A 24,032-nucleotide genomic window follows, 5' to 3' on the forward strand; every position below is an offset into this window, starting at 1 on the left:
CGGCCCTACTTCCGTGGCACCATAGAACTCCCAACTGCCGGCAGAGCGGCGCCTTTTTACTTCCGCGTTGCCATAGAGTTTCCAAGCACCAGCAGAGCGCCACCTTTTTACTTCCGCGTTGCCATAGAGTCCCCGAACAGCGGCAGAGCGGCACCGTCCACTCCCGCGTTGCCATAGAAGCCGGGGTACCGGGAGGGCAGCCCCGCCCACTCCCGTGTTACCATGGAGTTCTCCCCCGGCCCGGCCCCGCCCCTGGGCGGATGCTCGTCCCGGGGCCCCGCCCCGCCGGGCCGTGCGCGCTCCCGCCCGCGGGGGGCGATGGCGGGCACGCGCGGGGCGGGCCGGGCAGGGCCGGGGCCGGGGCCGGGGCCGGGGGTGACTCATCGCGCGGTGGCGGGTGGCGGGTTCCCGGGGGCGGGCCGGGCCGGGCTGGCTGCCCCGGGCGGCGCGGACCCGCGGGCGGCTCCTCCGCGGCGGCGCCAGGTAGGTCCGGGCCCGGCGCCGCCGGCTCCCCGCCCGGGCTCCGGCCCCCTCCCTCCTCGCGCCGGGTCCCGCGGCTCTTCCCTCGGCCCTGCCCCCGCGCCGCTTCTCCGGCTGTGCCTCCCGCCTGCAGCCCGAGTATCCCCGGCCCTGCCGCCGGAGCGCGGAGCCGGCGTGGCCCCCTCGGTCGTCTGCCGCGCGGGGCCCGTGCCGTGCCGCCCGACGCCGATCCGCCGGTCTGCCCGCGCGCCCTGGGGCCCGGGCGGCCGGAGGCGCCTGCCCGAGCAGGTCTGAGCCCCGGGAGGAAGCGTCGCCTGCGGGCGAGCGGCACGGGGAGGGGAGGCGGGCTCCTGTGGCTCCTCTGTGCCTAGGCCGGGCACGGAGCCAAGTGTGCGTGTGCGAAGGCTGGGGGCCGCACACCCTGCGTGCCGGGAAGACGGGACCCTCGGAGTCCGGCCGGCCGGCGGTCATGCTGCCCCCATGCTGTCAGCTCTTGACGTCAGGAGAGCTGCGGGCTGCCGTGCAAGGGAGCAAGGTCTCCTCATTTCACGTGTTTTGACTCAGTCTTGTGTCTTCTGCCTGGAGGAGACAGGTCGCGGGTCCCATTGCCACCAACCCTGCTCTCGTTCAGCCTCCGATTCCCCCACTGACAGTTTCAGCCCCATCCCCCTGTCTCCCCGTCTTGGCCTCGAAGGACGTGGGCTGGTCCATGCCATTCCTGTGCGGAGCCTGTAGACCACTGGCACGTGCCCGGTGTCATTGCTGCCCATGCGAGGTACACTTCGCTCCTCATCCCCTCACAGGCCAGCCCTTTGGGGTCTTGTCCACATCTCAGCATGGGGCACAATAGGAGACACGAGGATGGCATGTCTAGCCAGTGGCGCGTCCCCGGTTGTGCTTGGAGCCACCTGCTACAGAGAAAGGTGTGCAGTCCTGAGCACAGAAATGATGCCCCCGGCAGGGAAACCCTTTGCAGCCCCGTTGGCCAGAGGCCGGGAAGTTTGCAGCCTTGCCATTTCTTCAGGGGCTTCCAGTGGGCCAGGGGACGTTCCTAGGAGGGGCGCGTATCCCAGACCCTTCGTTTGTCTTCGCTCTCGGTCTGTATGTGCTGCAGAGATGAGCTCCTCCAGCTAAGTTTGCCATGTGTGATGAAGCGCTTGCTCTGCCAACATTAAATTGTCCTTCGCTCTTCAACCGAGTGACTAATTGTCCTTGTGTAAAGCTCCCAGGGGTCACACATGGCTGTGTTCCCCCTTCAAGTGAGCAGCTGGGGTCTCTTCAGTTGATTCCTCCTTCAGCAGCTGATGTCCAGGTTGCTCATCATTTTCGCTGCCTGTCTCTGAACCCTGTTAGACCAGGATGAGGTGACTAGGACTGATGGCAATTCCCAGGGGAAAGTTCCTGCTGCTCTGCTCTGCTCTGAAATACTTTGTGTCTCCTCGAGGCCATTGCACCTGGTGTTTGGTTCTTGGATTTTGGGAGGGCTACAGGCGTGTTTCTCCTGAGCTGTCTGGGTCTGGTGGCTGAGGGATGCTGGCTAACAGAGCCCAAGCAGGTGCATGCGGGGCTTGTTTTATTCTTTCTGGCTCCTTTGAATTGCATGGAAAAAGCTCCTTTGGCATTGGGGGAGCCAGGGTTTCACCCAGAACATGTGCAGCCCTGTGTTCCCCGGTTGCCGGGCATTGTCAGTTCCCTCGCAAGAGCCTTTCCTTCTTCCCCAGTTTAAATTACCTGTGTCCGGTGCAACTGGTACAGCCCCCAGCTTGCTCCCTTCCCCCTGGGTCAGTACACCAGACAGTGCGCCCATTCCTAATTCCTTCCTGGCACGGTGGTGCCTGGACTCACACACGGTGCCCCACGCACGGCTGCACTGGAGCCGCACAGATGGGAACAGTCATCTCCTGTCTGCAAGGCTCAGAAGTGCACACGCTGCTCTGCAGCTGTATCGTGTTGCAGACGCGTCTCCTGTTCCATCCATACTGGCGCGGGCACCGCGAGGGGGCTCAGTTCGCCTGCGTGGGCCTTTCCTGCCACCAGCCGCTACACCTGCAGGAGCAATCTGAGTGCGAGGAGCAGCAGTATATGGAGCTGGGCCGGGGCGGGGGAGGACGACAGACCGGACTGGCGTGAGCTGATCAGCATCTGAAAGCAGCTAGAACCTTTCCCTGGGCTTTTTTGCCTCAGTGACGTCTCAGGAAAAAAAGATTTTCTTGTTTTATTTGTTTGTATTTTCAGCTCTTCGTTTCCTTGGATGCAGCAGAGCCCTGGCTCCCTTGTCTTCCATGTTCATTCCTTCGTGGTTCCCACTCCTGCCCCAGTCCCTCCCGATCATCCCCTCTCTCAGTAATGTTCCCCTTTCCCATCTACCTTGCCTGTAACACTACCCTGCCCATTTGGAGATGGGGGCAGTGCTGCAGTGGAGTCCCTCGGGCTGCACCCTTGGCTGATAAAATGGGGTCACTGTGCTGTGATCTGTTGTTCACCCTGTTCTCCTGCATCGCAACCTGGTTTGCTGCTTTCCTTTGCGGTTGCGCAGAGGGACCATCCATGGGGATTCTCAGGCCCCTGTTTGCTGTGCAAGGTGTCCCCTGGCGCATGTGTCACATTCATTGGGCAGCACCAACCCGTTTGCCTGTTCACGGCCCGTTACCCTGATGTCTTTGGGTCCCACCAGTGTCCCTTGCAGCCCCCTCTGGAGCTTCCAGACTTGGTGTCTGTGGCACAGCATTGCACTGTTGTGCCATCCTGCCCTCATGGCCCAAGTTTCTGCAGCCCCTGCACCAAATTGCCTGCGAGGGGGCAGGGAGAAGTCGGGGCCAGGCCTTCTCCCCCACTAGCAGTCCCTCGTGGAGCTGCCTGTTTTCCCAGTGCAGAGCCATACTGGGCACTGGGGTATGGGGAGATTCAGCAGGGGAGGGGGGGAGGCGCAGATCCCTGCACGCGGCAGGGACGGGATGGAGTGGGCATGTCAGCACCCCCTGGCAGGTCCATGTCCACTAGCTGACACCATGTCCTGTCCTCTCCGCAGGTGATGCCACTCCTCAGACTCGCTGGGCACCGGGCAGAGAAAGAGAAGGGTTGACCACTGCTCTGGCCCCAAAGCCCTGAACCACAATGGCAGCTGGAGAGTCCCCCCCTGCTGAAGTAGTCTTCATCAACCTGCAGCAGGTGAGGAGGGAACCAGGCAGCCTCCCAGGTCCTGGGCCTCCCAGGTGCAAGCACCACCATCAGATGGTGTCTGACTGGGGCTCTGTCGCTGGAGCTGGGTGCCCCCGGGGCTGCCTTTCGGCAACTAGCCCTCAAGTTCTGTGGCACATGTCTGTGACCTCCCTGAGTGGCAACCAGTCACCGAGACACGTAGGATTGGGGAGTGGTCTCTCTGCAGATGCTCTTGCCTATGAGAGCCTGCGTGTCCCAACTGCACCGTCACTGCTCTTCCCCTCTGAACCCCCGTGGGGGTGGATGCGGGGCAGGGCGGCTGCGAGGGGCACCAGATGCACGTCCCTCTGGCTCTGGGAGCTGCCTCCCTGCTGGAGCTTGTCTGCAAGTGACTCCAGGCTGCTCTCTCCCAGCCAGGGGCCAGGGCCGCAGACTCGTGCGCCCTGCTCTGGCTCAGATCTGTCACAGTTGGGCCTCCTCCCGTTGCCATGGAAACAGGAGTCCACAGCAGCTCAGCGCTGGCATTTCGGGCTTTGCTGATGGAAAATTTTCCCAGCTGCTGTCGGAGGGGTGGTGGACGGGGCCGGAGCAGCATCTCTGAGCAGGGCAGCAGAGTGGAGGCACCTGCGGCTGAGGCAAAGGGCAGAGGGACAGCAGGTCCTAGCCCCTGAGGCTAGGGACAAGGCCTGGTCATGGAGGGGAGCCCAGGAAAGGCAAGGGGTACCAGCAGAGATGGGGCAGAGGGGGCAGGGTCCCTATCTCACACTTGCAAAGGGAACTTGGGGAGGAAAATTCACTTTGGCTCTACAGGAAGGGCAGCAGCTTGGGGTGAGGGAAGGGAGCCTCCTGCCATTGGATGGGTTTGCTGCCTGTCAGAGCAGTGAGGTGGTGGGGGATGCCTTGGGCCTGGGTGCTGGGTCCTGTGTCCAGGATGGAGCTGCACCAGCGTGGGCAAGGGTCCCACGTAGCCCCAGAGTGCAGCGCAAGGTGTCCGCAGGGCGCTGGGGCCTGCGGGTGGCAGAGAGCTGCGGAGGTTAATTGTTCCTTGGTGGCTTCTGCACAGGGAGGCAATGAGGCCAAGAGAGGCTTTGCGAGCGCTGAAGACGACGAGGACTTGGATAAGACCTTGTCCATCAAGAGGTTCGGGGACCTGATAAGCAAGTCAGCAGCAAGAGACCTGGAGAAGCAGCAACGCAGCTACAGTGAAAGAGATTTTGAATGTATGTAGGGTTGAACGCCTCCTTCCCCATGCCCGGTACTGCCCCTTAGCCCAAACTGTCCCACCCCCACCCTGGGCACCGTCTCTTCCTGAGCGCACTCTGCAGCCCCATTCTCCTCTTTGTCCCTTTGCTCCAACTGCTCACAAAGTGGCTGCATGAGCCCAGTCCTGGTGCTGGTAGCCCCTTGCCTGACCCTGCCTCTTCCTGTTCACAAAATGGAGCCCCGCTCCCATCCACATCACTGTATGCCTGTGGCCTTGGCAGCCCCTCTTCCTTCTCCATCTGCGTGGCGAGAACCAGCCCAGCCCCTTCAGCAGGATTTAAGCTGTTGGTTTCAAAGTGTTTTTTGTCCTTGTGGCGACAAGCACATTTCCAGTGATGGCCCCAAGCCTAGCCATCTTCCTGAGCCTGCATGCAGACAGCTCCAATGTCACTCCTGCCTCTGAGGGCCAGAACAGCAACCAGAATTGGGGTGGGTCACGTGTGCACAGGGGGCTCCTCCAGAACCAGGTGGGAGTGAGCAAAGTTTGGTGGCTGCTCCTCACCGTCTCCCGCCGTGGAGACTTTTTCACATGCAGTGAATCTTCATGCTGTCATTTAATCCCCTGCTGATGTCCTGGCCAGTTGGTACAGAGGAGTTTGCAGCGTGGGATGGAGGTTCCCACAGAGAGCAAGCCTGGGACAGCTGCTGCACTGTAGCTACTGTGGGCTCTTTCCTTGTGTCGATACCTCTTCAGGCTGAAAACAGATTTAAGAGAGGCATTGAATATCGGGTGGAGGATAATGACAATGGTTGTGGGGCTGGGGGACATGACTTGTGAGGAGAGACTGAGGGAACTGGGCTGATTTAGTCTGGAGAAGAGAAGACCGAGGTGGGATTTGATAGCAGCCTTCAACTCCCTGCAGGGGGTTGCAAAGAGGATGGAGCTGGCTGTTCTCAGTGGGGGCAGATCACAGAACAAGGAGCAACGGGCTCAAGTTGCAAGGGAAGTTGAGGTTGGATATTAGGGAAAACTTTCTCATCAGGAGGATAGTAAAGCACTGGAATGGGTTACCTGGAGAAGTTGTGGAATCTCCATCCTTGAAGGTGTTTAAGACCTGGCTAGACAAAGCCTTAGCTGGTATGATGTAGTTGGGGCTGGTCCTGCTCTGACCAGGGGGTTGGACTCGACGTGACCTCCTGAAGTCCCTTCCAGCCCTCAGTGCCTGAGTCTGTGACTCTGAGCTGCTGCTGAGCAGAGCCTTTGAGGCGGAGGGGGCAGGAGAGGGTGGCCTGAGGGGCGGGGAGGAACTGCTCACAGGGGGATGGAGCAGGTGGAGGGGCTGAGCTAAGAGGAGAGTTGGGTCCCAGTGGCTCTGAGATGGGTGTCCCTGTGGGGGTGCTGTGTCCACCATCAGTGGAGCACAAAGGCCAGGCACAGGGTGCCCACGAGGCTTGACGCCCACCTGCTACCAGCCTGGGTCTGGGCTGAGGACTGCAGACTCCTGATTCTGGCCAGTGGCTCGGAGGCTGCACCTGCTCTGTCTAGCCCACACCATTTTTTTCAGGGGACGTTGGCTGTTGTCTTGTGTTGTGTCAGGGTTGACAGTAGCTTTGATAAGAGGGTAGACTGTGGTTTGGACAGGGATGATCCTGCCTCTTGCAGAGGTTTGACAAGATGATCTATGCGGGTCCCTTCCAGCTCCACTTCTCTGCATTTTCTATGATTTCTCTGTGAACCAACAAGGGAAAAACCCAGCCTTGCAGCCCTGTTAGCACCAGGGGTTGGAAAACACGCCCTGGGGGCTTGTGCAGTTTTAGACCTGCAGAGTCTTGTTTTCCCTCTTGTTTCTGGAGTACCTCAGGTCTGGCCACCTTGGGGGCTTGTGGCAAAGAGCAAGGGAGAGAGCTGCAGCAGCAGAGTGGGGTCGGAGGGGCAGGGGGGATCCATCAGCTGCACTTGGACCTCTGCTTGGACCTCTTTGGTTTGGTTGGTGCCTGTTTGACTCAGAGGACTGAGGAGCAGGTTGGAGGAAAGAACCAGAGCTCTGCTCCTTGGCTGAAGCATGAGAAATCACAACCCACCTGCCCCCTACTTGCAGCTTCCTTGGCAGAGCCGGGGCTGGGCAGATGCAGCGTTCCAGGTGCCTCGAACAAGGGAAACAAACAGCAAACCCCCCTGATAAACCAGAGTGGGAGCAAAAGGACCCACGGGCAGCATCCTGGCCAGGCCATATCCCAGAGCAGGTACCCAGTAGAGGAGCACCTCTGCCAGTCGCTTAACAGATCCAGGCCTGGCTGCAGCCCCCCATGGAGCCAGGGCATAGTTTCATAGTAGGTAGGGTCGAAAGGGACCTGAGGTGGGATCTTCAAGTCCAACCCCCTGCCATGGGCAGGAAAGAGTACTGGAGTCAAACAACCCTGGCTAGATGTCTATCTAGCTTCCTTTTGAAGACCCCCAGGGTAGGGGCGAGCACCACTTCCCTTGGAAGTTGGTTCCAGACCCTGGCCACCCTGACCGTGAAGTAGCGCCTCCTAATATCTAGCCTGAATCTACTCTCAGTCAACTTACGGCTGTTATTCCTCGTTACTCCCAGTAGTGCTCATGGGAACAGGGACTCCCCCAGTGCCTGCTGGTCCCCCCTGGTCAGTTTATAGGCAGCCACCAGATCTCTCAGCCTTCTCTTTTGGAGGCTGAACAGGTTCAGGTCCCGTAGCCTCTCCTCGTAGGGCCTGCCCTGCTGCCCCCCGATCATGCGAGTGGCCGCCTCTGGACCCTCTCCATGCTGTCCACATCCCTCCTGAAGTGCGGCACCCAGAACTGGATGCAGTACTCCAGCTGCGGCCTGACCAGTGTCACACAGAGGGGGAGGATCACCTCCTTGGACCTGCTTGAGATGCATCTGTAGATGCGCGACAAGGTGCAGTTGGCCTTCCTGACCCCATCCCCACATTAGCGGCCCATGTTCATTTTGGAATCAATAGTGACTCCAAGATCCTTTTCTGCCTCTGTGCTGTCAAGAAGGGAGTTCCCCAGCCTGTAGGTATGCTGCAGGAATTGGGGCAATGTGGGCCTGTGACCCAGAAAATGGTAGTTCTTGTGTTCTTATGACTGCTGCGCTCTTGCTCCCTTTCAGTCCATCGTCAGACTGCTCACCACATCCACCACCCACTTTCCACCCACCTGCCGCCTGCCCTCAAGTTCCCGAAGCGGCACCCCCGTGCCAGCCGGAGGAAGAGGAGGAAACGAAAGAAGAAGAAGACCTCGGTGCCCCCCTCGGAGGTCACCCCCACCATCCAGGAGGTGGATGAGGAGGGCACGGAGGCAGGGGAGGAGGAGGAAGATGAGGAGGAGGACGGCGAATCGGAGGCTGAGGAGGCCCTGGAGAAGGTGGCCTCCCCGGAGTTGGAGACAGAGGCCCCAGGGAAGGAGGCATCTCCCAGGCTGGGGTCCTCTGGCAAGCCAAAGGCAAGGCTGTAGGGGGCGCTGGCAGGCTCCCGTGGTCTGTTGCCCCAGCTGGTCTAGGGGCAGGGGTATGTTCCCCACAGCAGGGCGGGTGGGAAGCAGTGAGCTTGAGCCTGGTAACTGCCCTCAAGTCAAGGCTGGTCCGAGCTTCCAGGGTCTCCTCTCCACAGTTTACCATCGGGAGTGACGAGGATGATGCCTGCAGTGCCACGGCCATGACGTGGTTCCACATGGATGAGGAGTGCGGTGTCCTGTCCCCTGGGCTGCGCCTCACCCACCTGCTTCAGGACCGGAGCCCAGCCTTGCTCCACAGGTGAGCGGCATGGCCTGGGCAGGCTCCATTGCTGCCTGGTGCACACGCCAACATGGTGGGCTCCCTGCCTTCTGCATCCCCTTCGCTGTCGTCTCACAGGCTGATGGGGCTGGGGTACATGATCAGAGGCAGTGCTGCAGGCCATACACCCTGCCCAGGCACCAGCTGGTCTCCAGGGTGGGGATCTTGGGCCATTGCTGGGCACTATGGTGAGGGGTGGGGCTGTCTGTTTTCCCCTCCTGTTCTCTTGTGCCTGGCTCCTGACCTGTGGGCAGGGCCGCAGCACTAGGGCTTGCACACCAGGCCTGGGCCCACTGTCAGCCTGGTGGCTGTGAGGCCTCTTTCACCACTGGGAAGGGAGCAGGTCTTCTGGCAGGGGCAGGGGCCATTCCTGGCTGTAAGTTGGGTATTCCTGGAGAAAGACCTTGGTGTGCCCAGGGCCATGCATGGTTCTGCCAGCCCTGGGCCCAAAGACCTCCACCCTTGGTGGAGTTTGGAGGGCCTGCAAGGGAGCTGGGTTGGGAGTGCCTCCCCCTTCCACCCCACGCTGCTAGCCGCTGCCAGGCACCTGCTTGTCTCTGCAGCCTCCCGGGGCCCAGGGAGCGCCTGTCACAGGGCTGGGACAAGCGGAAGCCCTGGAGCCAGGTGGTGAGCGGGCAGCGCGTGAGCTATGACCTGAAGGAGCGGATGTGCATCGGCAGCATGACCACACTGGACAGTGCGGCCTATCAGCGTGTGCCCACCGATGAGGCTGAGGCCCAGATGCTGGCGTCCGCCGACCTGGACGGCATGAAAAGTGAGCCCTGCGGCATGATGCAGTGCTACCCTGCCTACGCCTGAGCCCCTGCCCCTGCGAGTCAGACCTGTGGGCCACACCTTCCCCCAGCAGAGCCAGACCTGAGGCTGCCCCTTCTCTCTCCACACCTCTCATGGTGCCCTGCAAACCCCACCCACCACCCTTGCTGTCCCCAGACCCAGGCGTCCTGCCCAGTGCAGTGCCCCTCTTTCCAGACCCGCAGCCCCTGCTGTCCCAGCTGCGAGCTCACCACACTCATTGCCCTTCTGTCTCATACCCAGCCCCCTCAACCCCAACCCATGGCCCCTGCTGTCTCAGCTCCAGGTTCTGCACTGCTCCATCCAGTCCTGCAGCCCCTGCTTTCCCAGTCCTAGGCTCCCTCTCCTCTGCTCCCAAGCCACTCTGAAGCTCTGAACCTTCCTGGCTGTCCCACCCCCTTGGCTCGAGGCATTTCCTCAGCTGCCCCATCACCCTGTTGATTTCAGGTCTCCCTGCACATCCCTGGGTGACAGCTCTCCTCTTGACACACTTTCCTGGTTGTCAGCACCCTCGGATGCCACACAAGCGCTGGCATTGCTGCAGCTGGGTGTGACAAGCCATCCCCTTGTGAAGAAGCAGAGACCCCTGCCCAAGTGCCTCCAGGGCTGCCCTGTGTGCTGTGGGAGCAGGGAGCAGAGACGTCATGGAAATGCCTGCTCGGGGCCTGAGGACATGGAGAATTCAATAGGCTGCTTTTCAGGCTGGGGAGGGAGGAGACGCTGCGGGGGAGCCAGGGAGAGAAGGAGACAGCTGCCTGTACAGCAGCTCTGGGCCTCCATTGGGCACCTACGACAGACCGGGGGCCCTGTGGCCCCATGCACTGGGGGGGCCGTGGCCTTCCTGCAGCAAAGCTCTCCAGCCCCAGAACCTTGTCTGCCTCTAGGGGCTGCTGCGGTGGCATCTCTGGCAGCTGGAGGGAGCAGGCACTGGCACAGCCGGCTCCATGGCTCTGATGAAGTCCTGACCGGTTGCATCCCGGGCAGTGCGTCCCTAGTGCTCAGACTGGCTGTGCCCCTTGCCTCTTGCAAACCTGGCGGGCAGCTCATTGCACTGACGCCTGAGCTTCCCAGGGCACCATGACAGCCATCCAGGAGGGAGAGGAGGCAGTGAAGGAGGCAGGTGGGGACAGCAGCCCAGAGGCAGGACCAGGCGTTCATGCCCACAACTCCATGGGCTACGAGGACTTCGAGGAGTTTGCCTTCAACTTTGAGGATTATGATTTATGGGAAGCCATCAGGAACCACCTGGGCTACTCTGATGGGGATCCCATCTGTAAGTACCCGACCAGGGACCCTGCGTGGTGGCCGGGAGGTGCAAACCCCAAGCCCTGCCCCCTGTTTGCTGCCTGGCACCCTCCTTGCATCTCAGACAAGGTACCCCTGAGGGGAGTGTGCTCTTGGGCACATACATCTGCACTCTGCAGGAGCTGCCTGCTGTCTGTGCATCTCTGTCTGTCTCTGGTATCTGTCCAGCCCCAGCCATACTGCGGTGAGGTGTTTCTTAGCCGGTGTCTTACCTGAGTCATGCTGGGTGCAGCTGCAGCATGCTGTCTGTTCTCAGCATGTTCTGAGCCATCTCCATCCTCTGGCTGTGGGTGCCAGTCCCCAAGTGGCCCTGACTGAAGCCGTGATACTTCACCTCTGTCTCTGGCACAAAGCTGGTGCAGCTTGGAGTTAGCAGGATGCACGGGGCCTGGGACCAGGACCCCCGGCTGCCAGCAGCAACGTCTTCCGGGGGCTGGAATATGAGCTGGGGCCTCGGATCAGGCTGCAGCCTTGAGAGTATCAGGTTCTTGGTGTGGGCTAGAGATGGGGAAGGGATAAAGTGGTGTATGGAAGCCTCCAGTCTGAGGACATGGGTGGATGTGGGCACAAACCCTGCTGTGGGCTGGCAGGCAGGCTCTGGTGGCACAGAGAGAACAGGATGAGGAGAGAAGGCAAGGAAGGGCAGGTAGCAGGTGGTGGGTGTTGCCCAACAGCCTGTCAGGATTGTGGTCCTGTTTCCTGGGGCATCACGCATATGTGCACCAGTGGATGGCCTGGCCTGGTCTGGCCTTGAGCCCATGCTGCTTGCACTCGAAGGAGAGAGGCAGGACGGTCTGGAGAGGACCCCCTGGGTGACATTGGGGCAGAGCAGACATTGCAGTCCGGTCAGCCGTGGATTCCCTGTGGGTCCTTGGCGAAGGGCTGCTCTCTCCAGAGGCTCGGGCCCCATCAGTGTTGGGCAGCACCCAGCTCTGCAGGGTCCTGGGCTTGGCAGGGGTTTCTGCAGACCACTGCAGTACTGCTGCACACGGGGACAGATCAAGTGCATGTGTGTTTACGCCGATCCTGGTGCCATCCAGCACCCTGAAAGACGGGGAGCCTTGGCAGTGTGAGCAGCCAGTGGTTGTGTGGAAAGGTGTCTGACCAGAGGACAGCTCCATCAGGAGTTACTGAGCAGGGCAGTGAGGGCACGGCTTCTGAATCAGAGCCTCCTGGACCTTAAGTGTTGGAGGCTGCAAGTGAGAGAGGAACAGGAGAAACCCTGGTCAGACCCAGTTTGCCCTGTCTTTCAGCATCCACTCTGGGCGCCATAAGGTACAGGAGATGGGGCGATGGACCTGTGGTCTAAGACTGTGCGTGGCAGCTCTGATGCTCCTGTGTGTGCATCCTACCATGTGATGTGCTCAGTCTAGGTCCATGGCTGAAGCCAGGAGGCTCCTGCCTGGCCCTCCCTCTAGGCACTGAGGCTCCATCTCTCTGTCGGGCACTTGGCAGCCAGACGGCTCTGCTGATGGCCTGATAAGCTGGTGTCATGTCCTCCAGCATTGATACTGGGGCCCTATTTTTAGTTGTCACCATAGTAGCTGCATGCCACTTCCTGCCTGTGCTCTGGTGGTGATGACATGAAAGGGAAGGTGGCTGTGGTGCCCGTGGCAGGTGGCTGCAGTTCCTTTGCCTGCTCCCACAGAGGTCCCAAAGCAGCATCTTTACCCAGGTCTTGACTCAGCACGAGCAGTGCGGTTTGCACCAGAAGGGCTCAGAAGTTGCTGGGGCTTCCTTGACCTTGCAGGCAGGTGCTCAGCCAGGCTCTCCAGGGCCCTGTTGGAGGCTAAGTGACTGTAAGGCAGACTGCCGAGAGCTGCCCCTTGGGGCACTTGTAAGGTGCCGATGTGGGAATGGGGCTCCCCACAGGAAGACTTGCCACGTGACTGCAGGGGAGTCACACTGTCTGGCTGGGGCTCCATTTGCATCTGCCAAGTGTAGATTGAGAGGCCTTCCCTGCCCCACAGGGAGGATGTTATGTTGTGCGACACTGAAGCCAGGGGCTGAGACAGGGTCAGAAGTGGGGAAAACAGGGAAGCAGAGGCATCATAGGTGTACATCTTGCACACGCTTGCAGGTTTGTAACATGGCTGTGCCTGTGCTGGGATGTGCTCACAGGGGCAAACCTGCGTGAAAGGCACTGTGCGCCCAGGCAGTGCCCACAGCCCAGCAGCAGCACATGGGTGTCGATGGGTGGTTATTGGCTTTGCAGCAAGCGGAGGCTGCCAGCTGTTAGCAGGACTCACATTGCCAGTGCAGTCCATGAGGGAAAATCCCTGCCGGCGCCGTATGGATCTGGTTTCTATTTAATGTAGTGACCCATTTTCCTGAGAGCAAGGCCGGAGCTGGAGCCCCTTCCTCGGGCTGGGCATGTTGCTGAGGTGGAGAAGACGGGTGTCCAGCTGTGGCTACCTCGCTGTGCAGTGAAGTCTGGTGCCCCCCTCAACTGCCCCCATTTCCCCTGCTAAGGGATGAAGCTCCCTCAGCCACTGAGATGGGCAAGGAGACGTTGGCCCTTTGCTCCACCCTGGGCAGGGCTGACTCGAGAGTCCCCAGGGAAGATGCACTTTGTTCCCTAATGAGCTTTTGGGGGGCAGGGGGTCTCGGCCACCTCCAGGGACACCAGTGAGATGGGAAGCAGCATTCTCAGCCTGATGGCACCCAGTGATTAGCTGTGGCAGGGAAGCTCCACCACCCCCAGGCCTGGGCAGGGTCGAGGGAGCTCTCAGCAGCACACTGGCATCTGGACACTGCATTTCTGGTACAGCAAGAGCAGTCGATGCTGTGGTCACTAGGGTTGTGCAGAGCCTTGCCAGCATGGGGGGCATGTCCATGTGGGAGCTCAGGCCACTGCTTGTTGGCCAGTGGCCCTTGTTTGGAGTTTCAGGAGAGCGGATGTTTGATCTCTCACCAGTCGGGGCAGCTGGAGTGAATGGCAGCTGTCACTCTGCCCCAGGGGTTTCCTCACTATTGCACTGCAGTCACCTGCACCGTCACCCAGATTTCTGCAGCTGACAACACTGGCATGTGCCACCCAAGGAGCCATCCCTGCCACCTGCACTACACGGGGGTTAGCCAGAGCCCAAGCGCTCTCCCTGCGTGGAGGGCATTGAGGGCATGGCTGGGAACATCCAAATCCCATCTGCAGGGCTTCATTAGACCCATAACTGCATCTAGGCCACAGGCTCAGCCAGTCAGAGCCCATTTCTGGGGCTGTTTGTCCCTTGCTCCCCAGGAGCAGGTTAATGGGGGCATGTAGCACAAAGCACTCCCCTTCCTGGGGTGTCAAGACCCACCTCCCCCAGGCCGACTACCTTCCCACCATGGTGCTGCGGAGCAAGCCGCGGAGAGTACAGGGGCCCTGTCGTGGGTGAGGAGATCAGCAGCTCTTCCCAACGGGGCCATCCCACATCGGATGCTCTGCAGCACGGATGCTGTTTGGGGAGGTGTTGGAGTGTTGTGGGTTCATTTACTTTCACCAACTGCTGAATGAGTCTTGTACAAACTAACAGGCCCTCGGGCTACCTGGGGTTGTCACAGGAGGTGGCATCCCAAGATGCAAGGAGCCCCTGGAAGTGCCAGTTGACGGGTTCTGAGAGTTTGTCTCTGGAGTGCAAGTGCTCTGGCCGCACTGCCTACCAGCAGCAGCGAGAAGCAGGCGGGGTGTTTGGGCATCCCCCACCTGCCAGGACGTTTCTGCTCACCCAGTATTTTGTCGTTTCTTCCTCCCTGCACACCCAGGCCACCGCTTTGAAGACAACCCTGGTGTCAGGCGGCATCTGGTGAAGAAACCGTCTCGGAGCCAGATCACTAGGACAAGCAAAAAGATGGTGACAGCTCCATCAGTCAAGAAAAAGAAGAAGAAGAAGAAGCTGGACCGGCAGCCCCATGAGGTACGTGCATAAGAAGATCTAGTATTTTGCAAAGGGGTGGGGATGCAGATGGTGAGGTGCATCGTCACACATAACATAACATGTCCTTCTCCAGTTAAAGAGAAGCTAGAAGGTTTGCTAACATGAAGGGTCTGGGGTTGTAATATTCAGTATAAGCGCAAAGCAAAAACAAACAGAATTTCACTGGCATGGGTTAAAAATGTGGAGAACTGTGAAATAGGAGCTTCCTTCCCAGAAGCAGCTAGCAGCCAGTGAACAGCAGAAGAAAGGGGAACATTAAGACAATTAAACAGAAGAGAGGGTTGTCAGCACCTGTGGAGTGAGGGGATCAGGTGGATTATAATAAGGAGCCAGGCTGTCAAGTGACTCTTGTCCCTGCTTAACTAGAAATGCTGCTGCCACTGCCAGGAAACTGGGATTACATTTTGGGTGGAGCAAGAATCAATGGTGGGTGCAAATGCACCAGTCCCCCCAGCCCTGGACCTGCTCCTGGGTACATGACTTCCCCTCCCCTTCTCCCTACTCTCCTAGTGTCTGTGGTCATGTGCTGGGTTCCAGAAATTGGGGTGGGGAAACACATGAGCTTTGTAAAAGGATGCCTGTGGGGCTTGCTGGCTTCTTTAGAGCTGCCAGTTTGTGAGGGTCACATTTTCAAGCTCTTCTCCACATCTGGGAAAAAACTTTTTTATCTCAGTATTTCTTTGAGATTCTTCCCAAATCATGGCTCCAGCTGGGAGAAAAGCCTCAAGCATCACAAGGATCCCAATGCGATCTTGGGAGCTGCCAATGCCATCGTGGACCTGGGGCAGAAGGGGGGTTTCCAACTTGGGCACTGCTCAGTGGAGATGGTGAAGTCCTTGTGGCTCAGACAACCAGAGGTGCTGGATGGCATCACTTGTGCCCCTCAGGGCACAGTCTGATCTTGGCTGCCTGGCTCAAAGCGGGTAGGCAGGTGCTGGTCAGACCTCCTGCCACGTCTGCCTGAAATCCATTCTTGCTGAGCCCATTCACCCAACCCTAGGTAGGCAAAGACATGATCCTGCTCCTTGGCTGGTTGGCACCTTAAAAATAAGCCCAGGGCCTTGCACTTGGCCCCATGCTCTGCGGTGAATTTGTGCAATGGGGCAGGGACCAGAGCTGCCTAGCTGGTCAGGTCTTTGTGCCCATGCTCTGCTATCCCGCAGGTGTTTGTGGAGCTGAACGAGCTGGTGGTGGACAAGAACCAGGAGATGTACTGGAGGGAGACAGCGCGCTGGATCAAGTTTGAGGAGGATGTGGAGGAGGACACGGCACGTTGGGGGAAGCCCCACGTGGCCTCGCTGTCCTTCCGCAGCCTGCTGGAGCTCAGGAAGACCATTGCTCATGGTGAGTCCCGGCCTGCATGGCCGAGGGAAGCAGCCCCCAGGCTCTGTGGTTGGACAGGCCCTTGTAGGCAGATACCGTCTGTGCTCCTGACCTTCCTGTTATGGGCACGTTCGGCAGAGGCTGAGGGAGAGGGTCCTGCTGTTGCCTGACAGAGATGTGATGGGGGGTATTGGTGGCCTCTCCCTTGTGCTAGGCCTGTGCCCTATCAGGCACGTGACAACTGCCCTCAAGCCATGGCGCCGTGCCTGCCTGGCATGGGAATCTGATTGGCCACATCCGTCACTTGGCTACAATCCAAGGGCCAAGGGCAGTCATCCAGTTACTGCAAGCGAATGCTCTGAAATACCACAGTGAGATATCCACTGCATGTCAGATAGCAGCCTGCCAGGGATGCCAGCTCCTGTACTCGCATAACGACCCTGCTGTAGTGCTGGACAGATGTGTGCGATATGACTGAGTCCAGGGGTCAGTGACAGCCCACGCAGGATGGCTTCCTCAGCTGCACTCAGCCTGAACAAGGCATCCCTTTTTGTTGCCCCATATTAATCCTTCAGGGCATCACCTTCCCAGGTTCAGAAAGTGCCCAGAGCTTGCCCCCAGTGTGCATGCAAGCACTTGTTTGCCCAAGACTTCCTTCCCCCCACCCTTTCTGGATGGCTGTACCCCAGGCCTCTCAGGGCAAAGGCCTGGTATGCCAATCTATTGCTACCATACCTGTCTGCTCCTGCCTCCTTGCGGCTCCTCCCTGACAAGATGACAGTGTCTGTGATTGCCCGTCGCCCTGCCTGTCTGTGGGTTCCTGGAATAGCATGCATGTGCCTGGCATGACCACATCCTGCCACCTCATGAGACAAAGCACTCCAGCCGCTGACAAGGCAGAGGAGGCTGTGGCTTTTCTAGTCTGAAGTTTCCCTGAGACACTCGTGTTATTTCAGGGCAGGTGACAGCAGCCTGAGCTAGCACTGGTGCAGTGTGGGGCCAGAGCCATCCATGTGCAGCTAAAAGCTCCCGAGTGGGACACATTCTGCACACATGTCCCTGGACCCTGTCCTCAGGGCAATGTCTGTCTTGGTCCTTGCCACTGCTGCTGTGAGCCCTCTGCCCTCCAGCCCCTCTCCCCCACACCTCCAGTTGCTGATTGGAGTCGTTAACTAGATGACCTGCTCTGAACTTGCCCGAGTTTCTAACCCACACATGGCAACCCACGTGAGCCTATGAATCCATGAATCTATACCTCTATGAATCTATAAACCCCCTGGGTCTGTGAGCACTTGGACAGGGGCTGAGTATGACGGGCAGAGTTGGGGTTGGCTCTTGTGCCCCCCGGGGGTCTGTGCAGAGAGCAGTGCTGCTGCTGTGTGTGGGCTGATGTGATTTCTGAGCTGTATTTTTACTGGGGGGCCCAGATTCCAGGTGGTCCAGGGCAGCGAGTCTGCCTGAGTCCTGCTGGGGTAGGGTGGTGGGACAGTAAGGCAGGGCATGAGATAGAGGGAGAGAGAGTAGCCGTAGATAGAGGAGATCTAGGGTTTGAGCTGAGCCAGGGTCTGCCTTGCCTGCGGAGGCGGTCTGAGCTAAGCTTTGATGTCTCCTGATTTCTGTGTTGCGGGGGGAGAGGGAATGACTTTGAGCTTGTCCCAACGTGTGCAGGCGGCTGAGGCACCCATGTGTCCAGGGAGGAGCCTTTGCCTCATCGCATCCCAGAGCTCTGGGCAGTGCAAGGGCCCCATAGCCCCCACACCTGCTGCAGTCCCATAGGGGCTCGTGGGTCCCTATGGGGAAGCCCAAATCAGGAGTTCCAGGCAAGCAGAGATCTCGTGGCAGAGGCACAGAGACTGACTGCCTCTGCTGGGATGGGGTTGGGCCTCTGCTGCAGACAAAGCCTGGGGCCACACCATGGAAAGACACTAACTAGACATGTGACTTCTGCACTGGAGTCCCTATGCTGGGGCTGTCTGCAACTCCATGCACGGGAGCACCAGCCCTGGAGGAATCCCCTGCTTCTCGACACACGGAGCAGAACTGGACCGGAGCGCAGGGCTCGTCCCCCAAGCCAGTAGCTTTGCTCCAGGAGCAGCCTCCCATGAGGCACCAACCCCTTGGCCTCTCTGTGCCCTCTCAGCCACAAAGCCCAAGAAGCTGCAGGGCCACTCCCTGCAGCACTGTGCTCCAGCTCAGCTGCTCAGAGCCCAGCGGGAGAACCCCCTGCCCCAGAAGCAAGCCAAGGTCTCCCTGCTCACCTGGCACTGGAGGTGCCAGTGTGACTGTGAACAGCACTGGCAAGAACCAACTCAGCAGCAGCCCAGAGGGGTGTGGTGCCCGAGGTCTCACGTCCCCAGAGCTGAGCTGCAGTGGAGTCTCCCCCATGCTAACAGTCTCTGGGACTGTTAGCAGAGGGAACGCAAGGAATGAGGCCTGGTCCAAGCCCAGGGAAGACAGCTGCAGTCAGTGGGCCAGAGGTGAGGTGGTTAAGCCACAGGACCTGAGGGAATCTCAGGGCTGTCCTGAAGTGAGGAGGCCCTGGGCCTGCGTGATGGAGAAAGATGCAGGCGGCCTAGCTACAGCTGCATCACCATGGAGCGAGGCCTGGCAGGAGTCGTCATGGGGCAGCTCAGGGCAGCTATCCCACGTGGCTGGTTCAAAGACCCGAGGGGTCTGGACCTGGGACAAGCTGGCAGCTGGAGGGATAGCACCAGCATGTGGATGAGTCCCAGTATGGTGTCCATGGCCTGTCAGGGTGCGGGGCGAGTGTGAAGGGCAGCAGGAGTGCATGTGGGCCGAGGGGTGCCCACAGATGTGAAATGTAGGCCAAATGCTGCAAGTGTGCACAGCCTGAGACCAAAGGGGTGTGAGACGGTGGCAGGCACCTTTGTGCCTGTGCCCTGCTGGGGCTCCAGCCCGGTGACATCCTGTGGCACCGTGGTCTGTGCAGGCTTAAGCAAGCCACTTTCCCTGCTGTTTACAGGTGCCATCCTCCTGGACCTGGAGCAGACGACGCTCCCGGGCATCGCACACCTGGTGGTGGAGACCATGATCATCTCAGACCAGATCAAAGCTGAGGACAGGGCCAACGTGCTGCGGGCCCTGCTGCTGAAGCACAGGTGGGCACGGGCTGCAGGTGAGGGAGAGTGGTGGCAGTGGCAGGCATACCGGAGGGGATGGGGGCACATGGGACAGGAGCGGGAAGCGGGGAGAGAGGCCGGTCTCTGGGGTCACATTGGAAGTGGACCTAGTGGGGGCAGGTTCCCTGCGTGTATCTGGAGTAGGGCCTAGTCCCACAGAGCAGGCAATGGAGGGTGTGTGCTGGAGGGTGCTGGTGCCTCCCGGGCACTGTGGGGAGGGGCTGGGGCAGGGAGACCAGGGCCCTGAAGGAGGGAAGGGTGGTGTGGGGGGCTCTCAGCCTGGCAAGAGGGAGGGGAGTCATTGCCAGGGGGCAAGGAAGGAAGCTGAGCCAGGCCCCAGTGAAGGAGGGGGCAGCTGGGGAGGGCCATGACCTGGAGGGGAGCAGGGAAGCTGGGCTGGGGAAGTGGGGCAGCAGGACAGTGGGGGCACTGTGGCAGGAGCTCCTGCGAGGCTGCCTGGGGCAGATGCTGGGGTGGGGATGGGGCAAGGCTGGGGGGAAGCGCTGCAGGGAAGAGTCCCTGAGGGAACATGGGCAGGTGGAGCTGGCCATGCTGACAGCAGGGAGGGGAGGGTGCGGGGCTGGTGACCAGTCGCAGCATCCCTGACTTCCTGCCCAGGGCTGCACGGCTTGGGTACCCACCCAGACACAGGAGCCGCTCTCCTGACCCATAGGGGTTTGGCACCCTGCTCCCTCAGAGCCTGGCCACCAGGGAGGGTGGTAGCTGCAGTCCTGCCATCACCGCTGGCTTTGGGGGCCGAGGGCAGGGCTGCTTCCGCCCATGGCTCTGACCGGCGCCGTCCTCCCAGCCACCCCAACGACGAGAAGGAGGGCTTCTTCCCCCGAAACCACTCCAGCTCCAGCATGAACTCAATCGTGGGCAACCACCACCACAACCACAACCACATGACTGACACCTGCATGCCTCTGATGGGCGAGGAGCGTATTGAGATGGCTGACCCCAAACCCCATGACACCGAGTGCAAGGAGGTGAGGGCGGTACAGGGCGGGACCGACTGGTGCAAGGGGTCTCTGCCTTTCCCAGAGCACCAGGGCAGCTGCCTGAGACAAATCCAAGTGCAAGGTGCACCCAGCTTCCCTGGGGGTTCTAGCATTGCAGGCCAGGGGCTGAGAGCGCTCAGATCCAAGACCAGTGACTGGGCATCCCAGTCAGGGACCCGGTCCTCAGCAGGGCTGCAGGGTGGCCAGTTGCTTGCTCAGGCACTTGAATGTAGATGCAGGAGACAAACTGCAGGCCCTGTCTTTACCTTCGCACAGGAGTAAGGGGGCCCTGCCAGCCGCCAAGGCAGGACTCATCCCCACATGGTGCGGCAAAAGTTGCTCGTCCTGGCCAGGAGCAGCCATTTTGCAGCAGCACCTCAGGTGCAGCAGGACTGTAGGGTGAATGACCCAGGGCTAGACATGGGGCTAAAGGGGAGTAGTTGGTGCAGGGAAAGTCACCAGCAAGTGGGGTCTGGCATCAGCTTCCTCTGGGGAGAGGCAGAGCAATAGCTATCAGTAAGGCTCTGCCCTGTGCGCTGCCCTGGGGGAACCCAAGCCAGGTGTGAGTACAGGCTTGGGCATCCAGTTCCGCCAGTCCCTGGCACATGGCAGGAATACGGAGCCTGGCTGCCTATCCTCATGTGTGCCTTTTTTCCTGACCGGGGCAGAAAAACCTGCATCTGCACAACTCTGAGGGGCACCGCGGGAAGTATCTGAAGCTGATGGAGAAGATTCCTGATGATGCAGAGGCCACTGTGGTCCTTGTGGGTAAGAGATGCTGATGGGGACCTGCCAGGGAGGCCCGGTCCCAGGTCCGAGACCCAGCCAGGCACCAGCTTGTGCCGGCCAAGGAGCGTGGGCTGCCCATTTCTGTGACCCCAGCTTTACCTGAGGAGAATGTCACTTGCTCAGCTGGAGGAGCCTGGCCCAAGTGACCCCTTGTCACCTCACCTGCTGTGTCCTGGGGTCTCAGGCTGTCCCAGAGCCTTTTCCTAGGATGGGTGAATCTGCTCCTTCTGAAGGTGCCAGAGGTACCTTCCAGCTTGTGTGGTCTGACCCCAGGACTACTGCAGGGGACACCAGGCCAAGCTGCCCAGGCCAGGCTCCAGCAAGGAAGAGCAAGGGCTGGGAGGCAGGACAGCATGGCCTCATCCTGCTCCACCTCCCTCCCTGGCCAAGCATCTCAGAACTCAGCCTAGCACCAGCTTCATGTCTGGGTGTTGCTGTTTTCAAACCTGTTTTGCCCATCTTGCCTGGAAGCCAGATGCCCAGGTCTATCTCAGAGCCCCAGTACAGAGGCTGGGAATGGTCCTGAACTTTGGAGGGAGGCACAAATCCGAATGCTGCTGAGCCATGTGAGCTGTGATGCGTGGGGACCCCTGCAAGTTTTGTGATTCCTCTGTCACTTGCGCTTCTTGGAAATGGCCTGGGAAACAGTCTGAACACAGGAGGAGGCTCTGGAGCAAGGGGAGTGACCAAGGCCCCATCCTCTGGCCCTCCGCAGAGCACAGAGTTTAGGAAATGCTTGATGGGAAAGAAGCAGGGCAGGGGCCAGAAAGGGCTGGGCGCTGGCTTGGGTCATGGGGACATGGGGAACATCTGGGACATCAGGAAAAGGGGACCGTGCAAGAGGTCCCTGGTCATTCTGGCGCTGGCCACAGTCAGGACAGCAGACCTGGGGTGGAGGGCTGCTCTTCCATCCCTCCCTGGTCAGGATCCTTGTCACAACCCTGAGATGCCATCTCTGGGGCAGGGCTGAGCTGCTCAGGAGAGAGTCACTGCAACGATTCACATCCATCCCCTCCCCAACCCCATCTGCACCTGCTCAGCTGACAGCACTGCCCTGACTGTGCCCCCTGCACAGCGCTGGGTGGGATGTGGGAAAGGGGCAGTGACACACATTATGAACATGCCTGACTAACTTCCTGAGAGAGACCTGTGCACACTGCAAGGATCTGAGGTCCTAGAAGTGGGCCCAGCTGCCTAGACTGGGCTCCAGGTGCCACGAGTGCTAGGGGCACCTGGAACAGTTACCTGCACAAGCCAGGGCTCTGGGACCTGCCCCACTCCAGCATCCAGCACTATTCATACGTGTAGGACTGAGTTGTTTTTGCTGGACTCAGTGTAGGGTATCGCCTTGAGCCCTGAATAACTGAGGCAGGGAGCTCTGGTGAGGCTGAGGGTTTTCAAGCTGTGCTGGCTCTGCATGGGCACTTTGGGACACTGTTACTCAGAAGTAGGTTGTTTGTGGGAAACAGCTTTATTTTGGGGTCCTCTTGGTCAAACAGCCCTGGATTTGCAACACAGATGATAGAGGTAACCACATGGGTGTCATGTACTCAGATCTGTGCCAGGCTTGCACACTACTGACTGAAAAGCAAGCCCTGTGCACTATCGGGGGGGTCTATGTTAAAGGGATCAAGAACTGACTCATGACAAGTGTGGTCATTACTGGGGAATGATCGCTGAACCCAAGGGCTGGTAGCAGGGTCCCGTGGAGATCAGTCCGTGGCCCGGTGCTTTTCAGTGTGTTCGGCTCTGGCCTGGGAGGCGGTGCCTGGGTCATGGAGTGGATCCCCCGGCTTTCATGGACAGCTACAATTGCGTCCCTTCCACAACCCAGTTGACTTCCATCTCAGCCATTCAGGCTTCTCGCCCTTGCTGCTCTTGGGAGGTACGTGTGTCCCTGGACCCTGCGCTCCAGTGGTTACAACCACTTGTCTCACTCCCAGCCTCATTTATTCATGGCTGGTTCATGTCCAGCTGGTTTGTGTCCACCTGCTTCTGCACTGACTGTGTCCCTGAGCAGTCACTACTGGGGGAACTGGGAGAAGCTGCCACAGAGCTGGGCAGCGTGACAGACGGTGACATCGGCTGGGCAGTCGTAGGGAGCCAGCTGGATCACTGGATTTACTGTATCCAGGAAATCCAAATCGATATGAATGGAAGCAAATGCAGGGCTGTCCCTCTGGGCAGTGTCACACGGGCCGTGCTCTGTGAATGGGGACTGCAGCCTGGAAAGCAGTGATGCACGGGAATTTAGGGCAGTACGTGAATAAACAGCTGCACATGAGCTGCCCACTGTAAAGCTGTGGGACACAGGGCTAATGAGGTCCTGGTGCATAAACAGGAGGGTGAGTGAGTGGGAGCAGAGAGGGGCTTTGCCTCTATATAGCAGAGACTGTATTTTTGTCTATGGTGAAGGGCCTCTGTGGCACTAATGGGAGTGGCAGAGTTGTGGCATCCTTGGCACAGATGCAGCCCATGCTGGCACAGACCTTTTCTGCAGCCCCAGCAATACCAGCTCCCTGCATGGCAGAGCTCTGCTGACAGAAGCCAGGTACAGGAGAGCAATTCCCCAGGGACATGAGGGGGGAGGGAAACTGAATCTACATGCTCTTTTGGAAGGAGCTGCCTGGCACGAGCCCACTGGACAAAGCACCCTGGGTTTGCAAGAGAGGCAGGGGGATTCTAGGTGCTTTTTTGTGGACCCAGCTGTGTATCTGGGAGAGATACTAAACTAGCTCCCACCCTGTGCACTAGGCCCTCGGTGGCTGCTCACCACAGCGCAAATGCTGTGGTACCAGGGCAGTCCCTCTGCACTGGCATTGTTACTGAGGGGCACATGCATTCCCAGCCATGTACCTGGGCTGCTCTGAGGGTTGCCCTGACTCACTCTTCTGAAGGACAATCACACTTCTCTCTCTGGGGTCTGCATTGGTTCAGATGGGCCCATCAGTGTTAAGTGTGAATGTAAGGAGATGGGCATCAGGCTGGATAGGCCCTGCACAGAGGCTCTTCCCTTCAGCATCACTCTGCTGCGGTGAGAGGCGGGATGCCAGGTTGGTGGGCCCCATGGGGCCGTTCAGATGTTCTTAACTTGTCAGTCCATTT

The 24,032-nt window shown here is 59.5% G+C and overlaps 1 protein-coding gene across 6 annotated transcripts in view; it reads left to right on the forward strand.

Annotated features, from left to right (window-relative positions):
- The first annotated feature begins 974 nt into the window (after positions 1-974).
- The window catches only part of SLC4A3 (solute carrier family 4 member 3), a 35,663-nt gene continuing 12,605 nt past the window's right edge, over positions 975-24,032 (forward strand). The window contains exons 1-10 of one of the 6 annotated variants that reach the window (XM_090046245.1): positions 975-3,648; positions 4,703-4,859; positions 7,977-8,308; positions 8,476-8,618; positions 9,203-9,414; positions 14,502-14,653; positions 15,838-16,018; positions 18,981-19,116; positions 19,811-20,126; positions 20,807-20,906. In XM_090046245.1, coding sequence (XP_089902371.1) covers positions 3,595-3,648; positions 4,703-4,859; positions 7,977-8,308; positions 8,476-8,618; positions 9,203-9,414; positions 14,502-14,653; positions 15,838-16,018; positions 18,981-19,116; positions 19,811-20,126; positions 20,807-20,906 — 1,783 coding nt within the window. In that variant the 5' untranslated portion in view covers positions 975-3,594. Of the gene's footprint in view, positions 3,649-4,702; positions 4,860-7,976; positions 8,309-8,475; positions 8,619-9,202; positions 9,415-10,032; positions 10,726-14,501; positions 14,654-15,837; positions 16,019-18,980; positions 19,117-19,810; positions 20,127-20,806; positions 20,907-24,032 lie in introns of those variants that run through there. The other 5 variants (XM_090046243.1, XM_090046244.1, XM_090046242.1 and 2 more) reach the window with 5 other exon arrangements.

The sequence above is a fragment of the Crocodylus siamensis genome, chromosome 4, assembly GCF_052110815.1.
Source record: "Crocodylus siamensis isolate JL-2025a chromosome 4, ASM5211081v1, whole genome shotgun sequence".
Lineage (NCBI taxonomy): Eukaryota > Metazoa > Chordata > Crocodylia > Crocodylidae > Crocodylus > Crocodylus siamensis.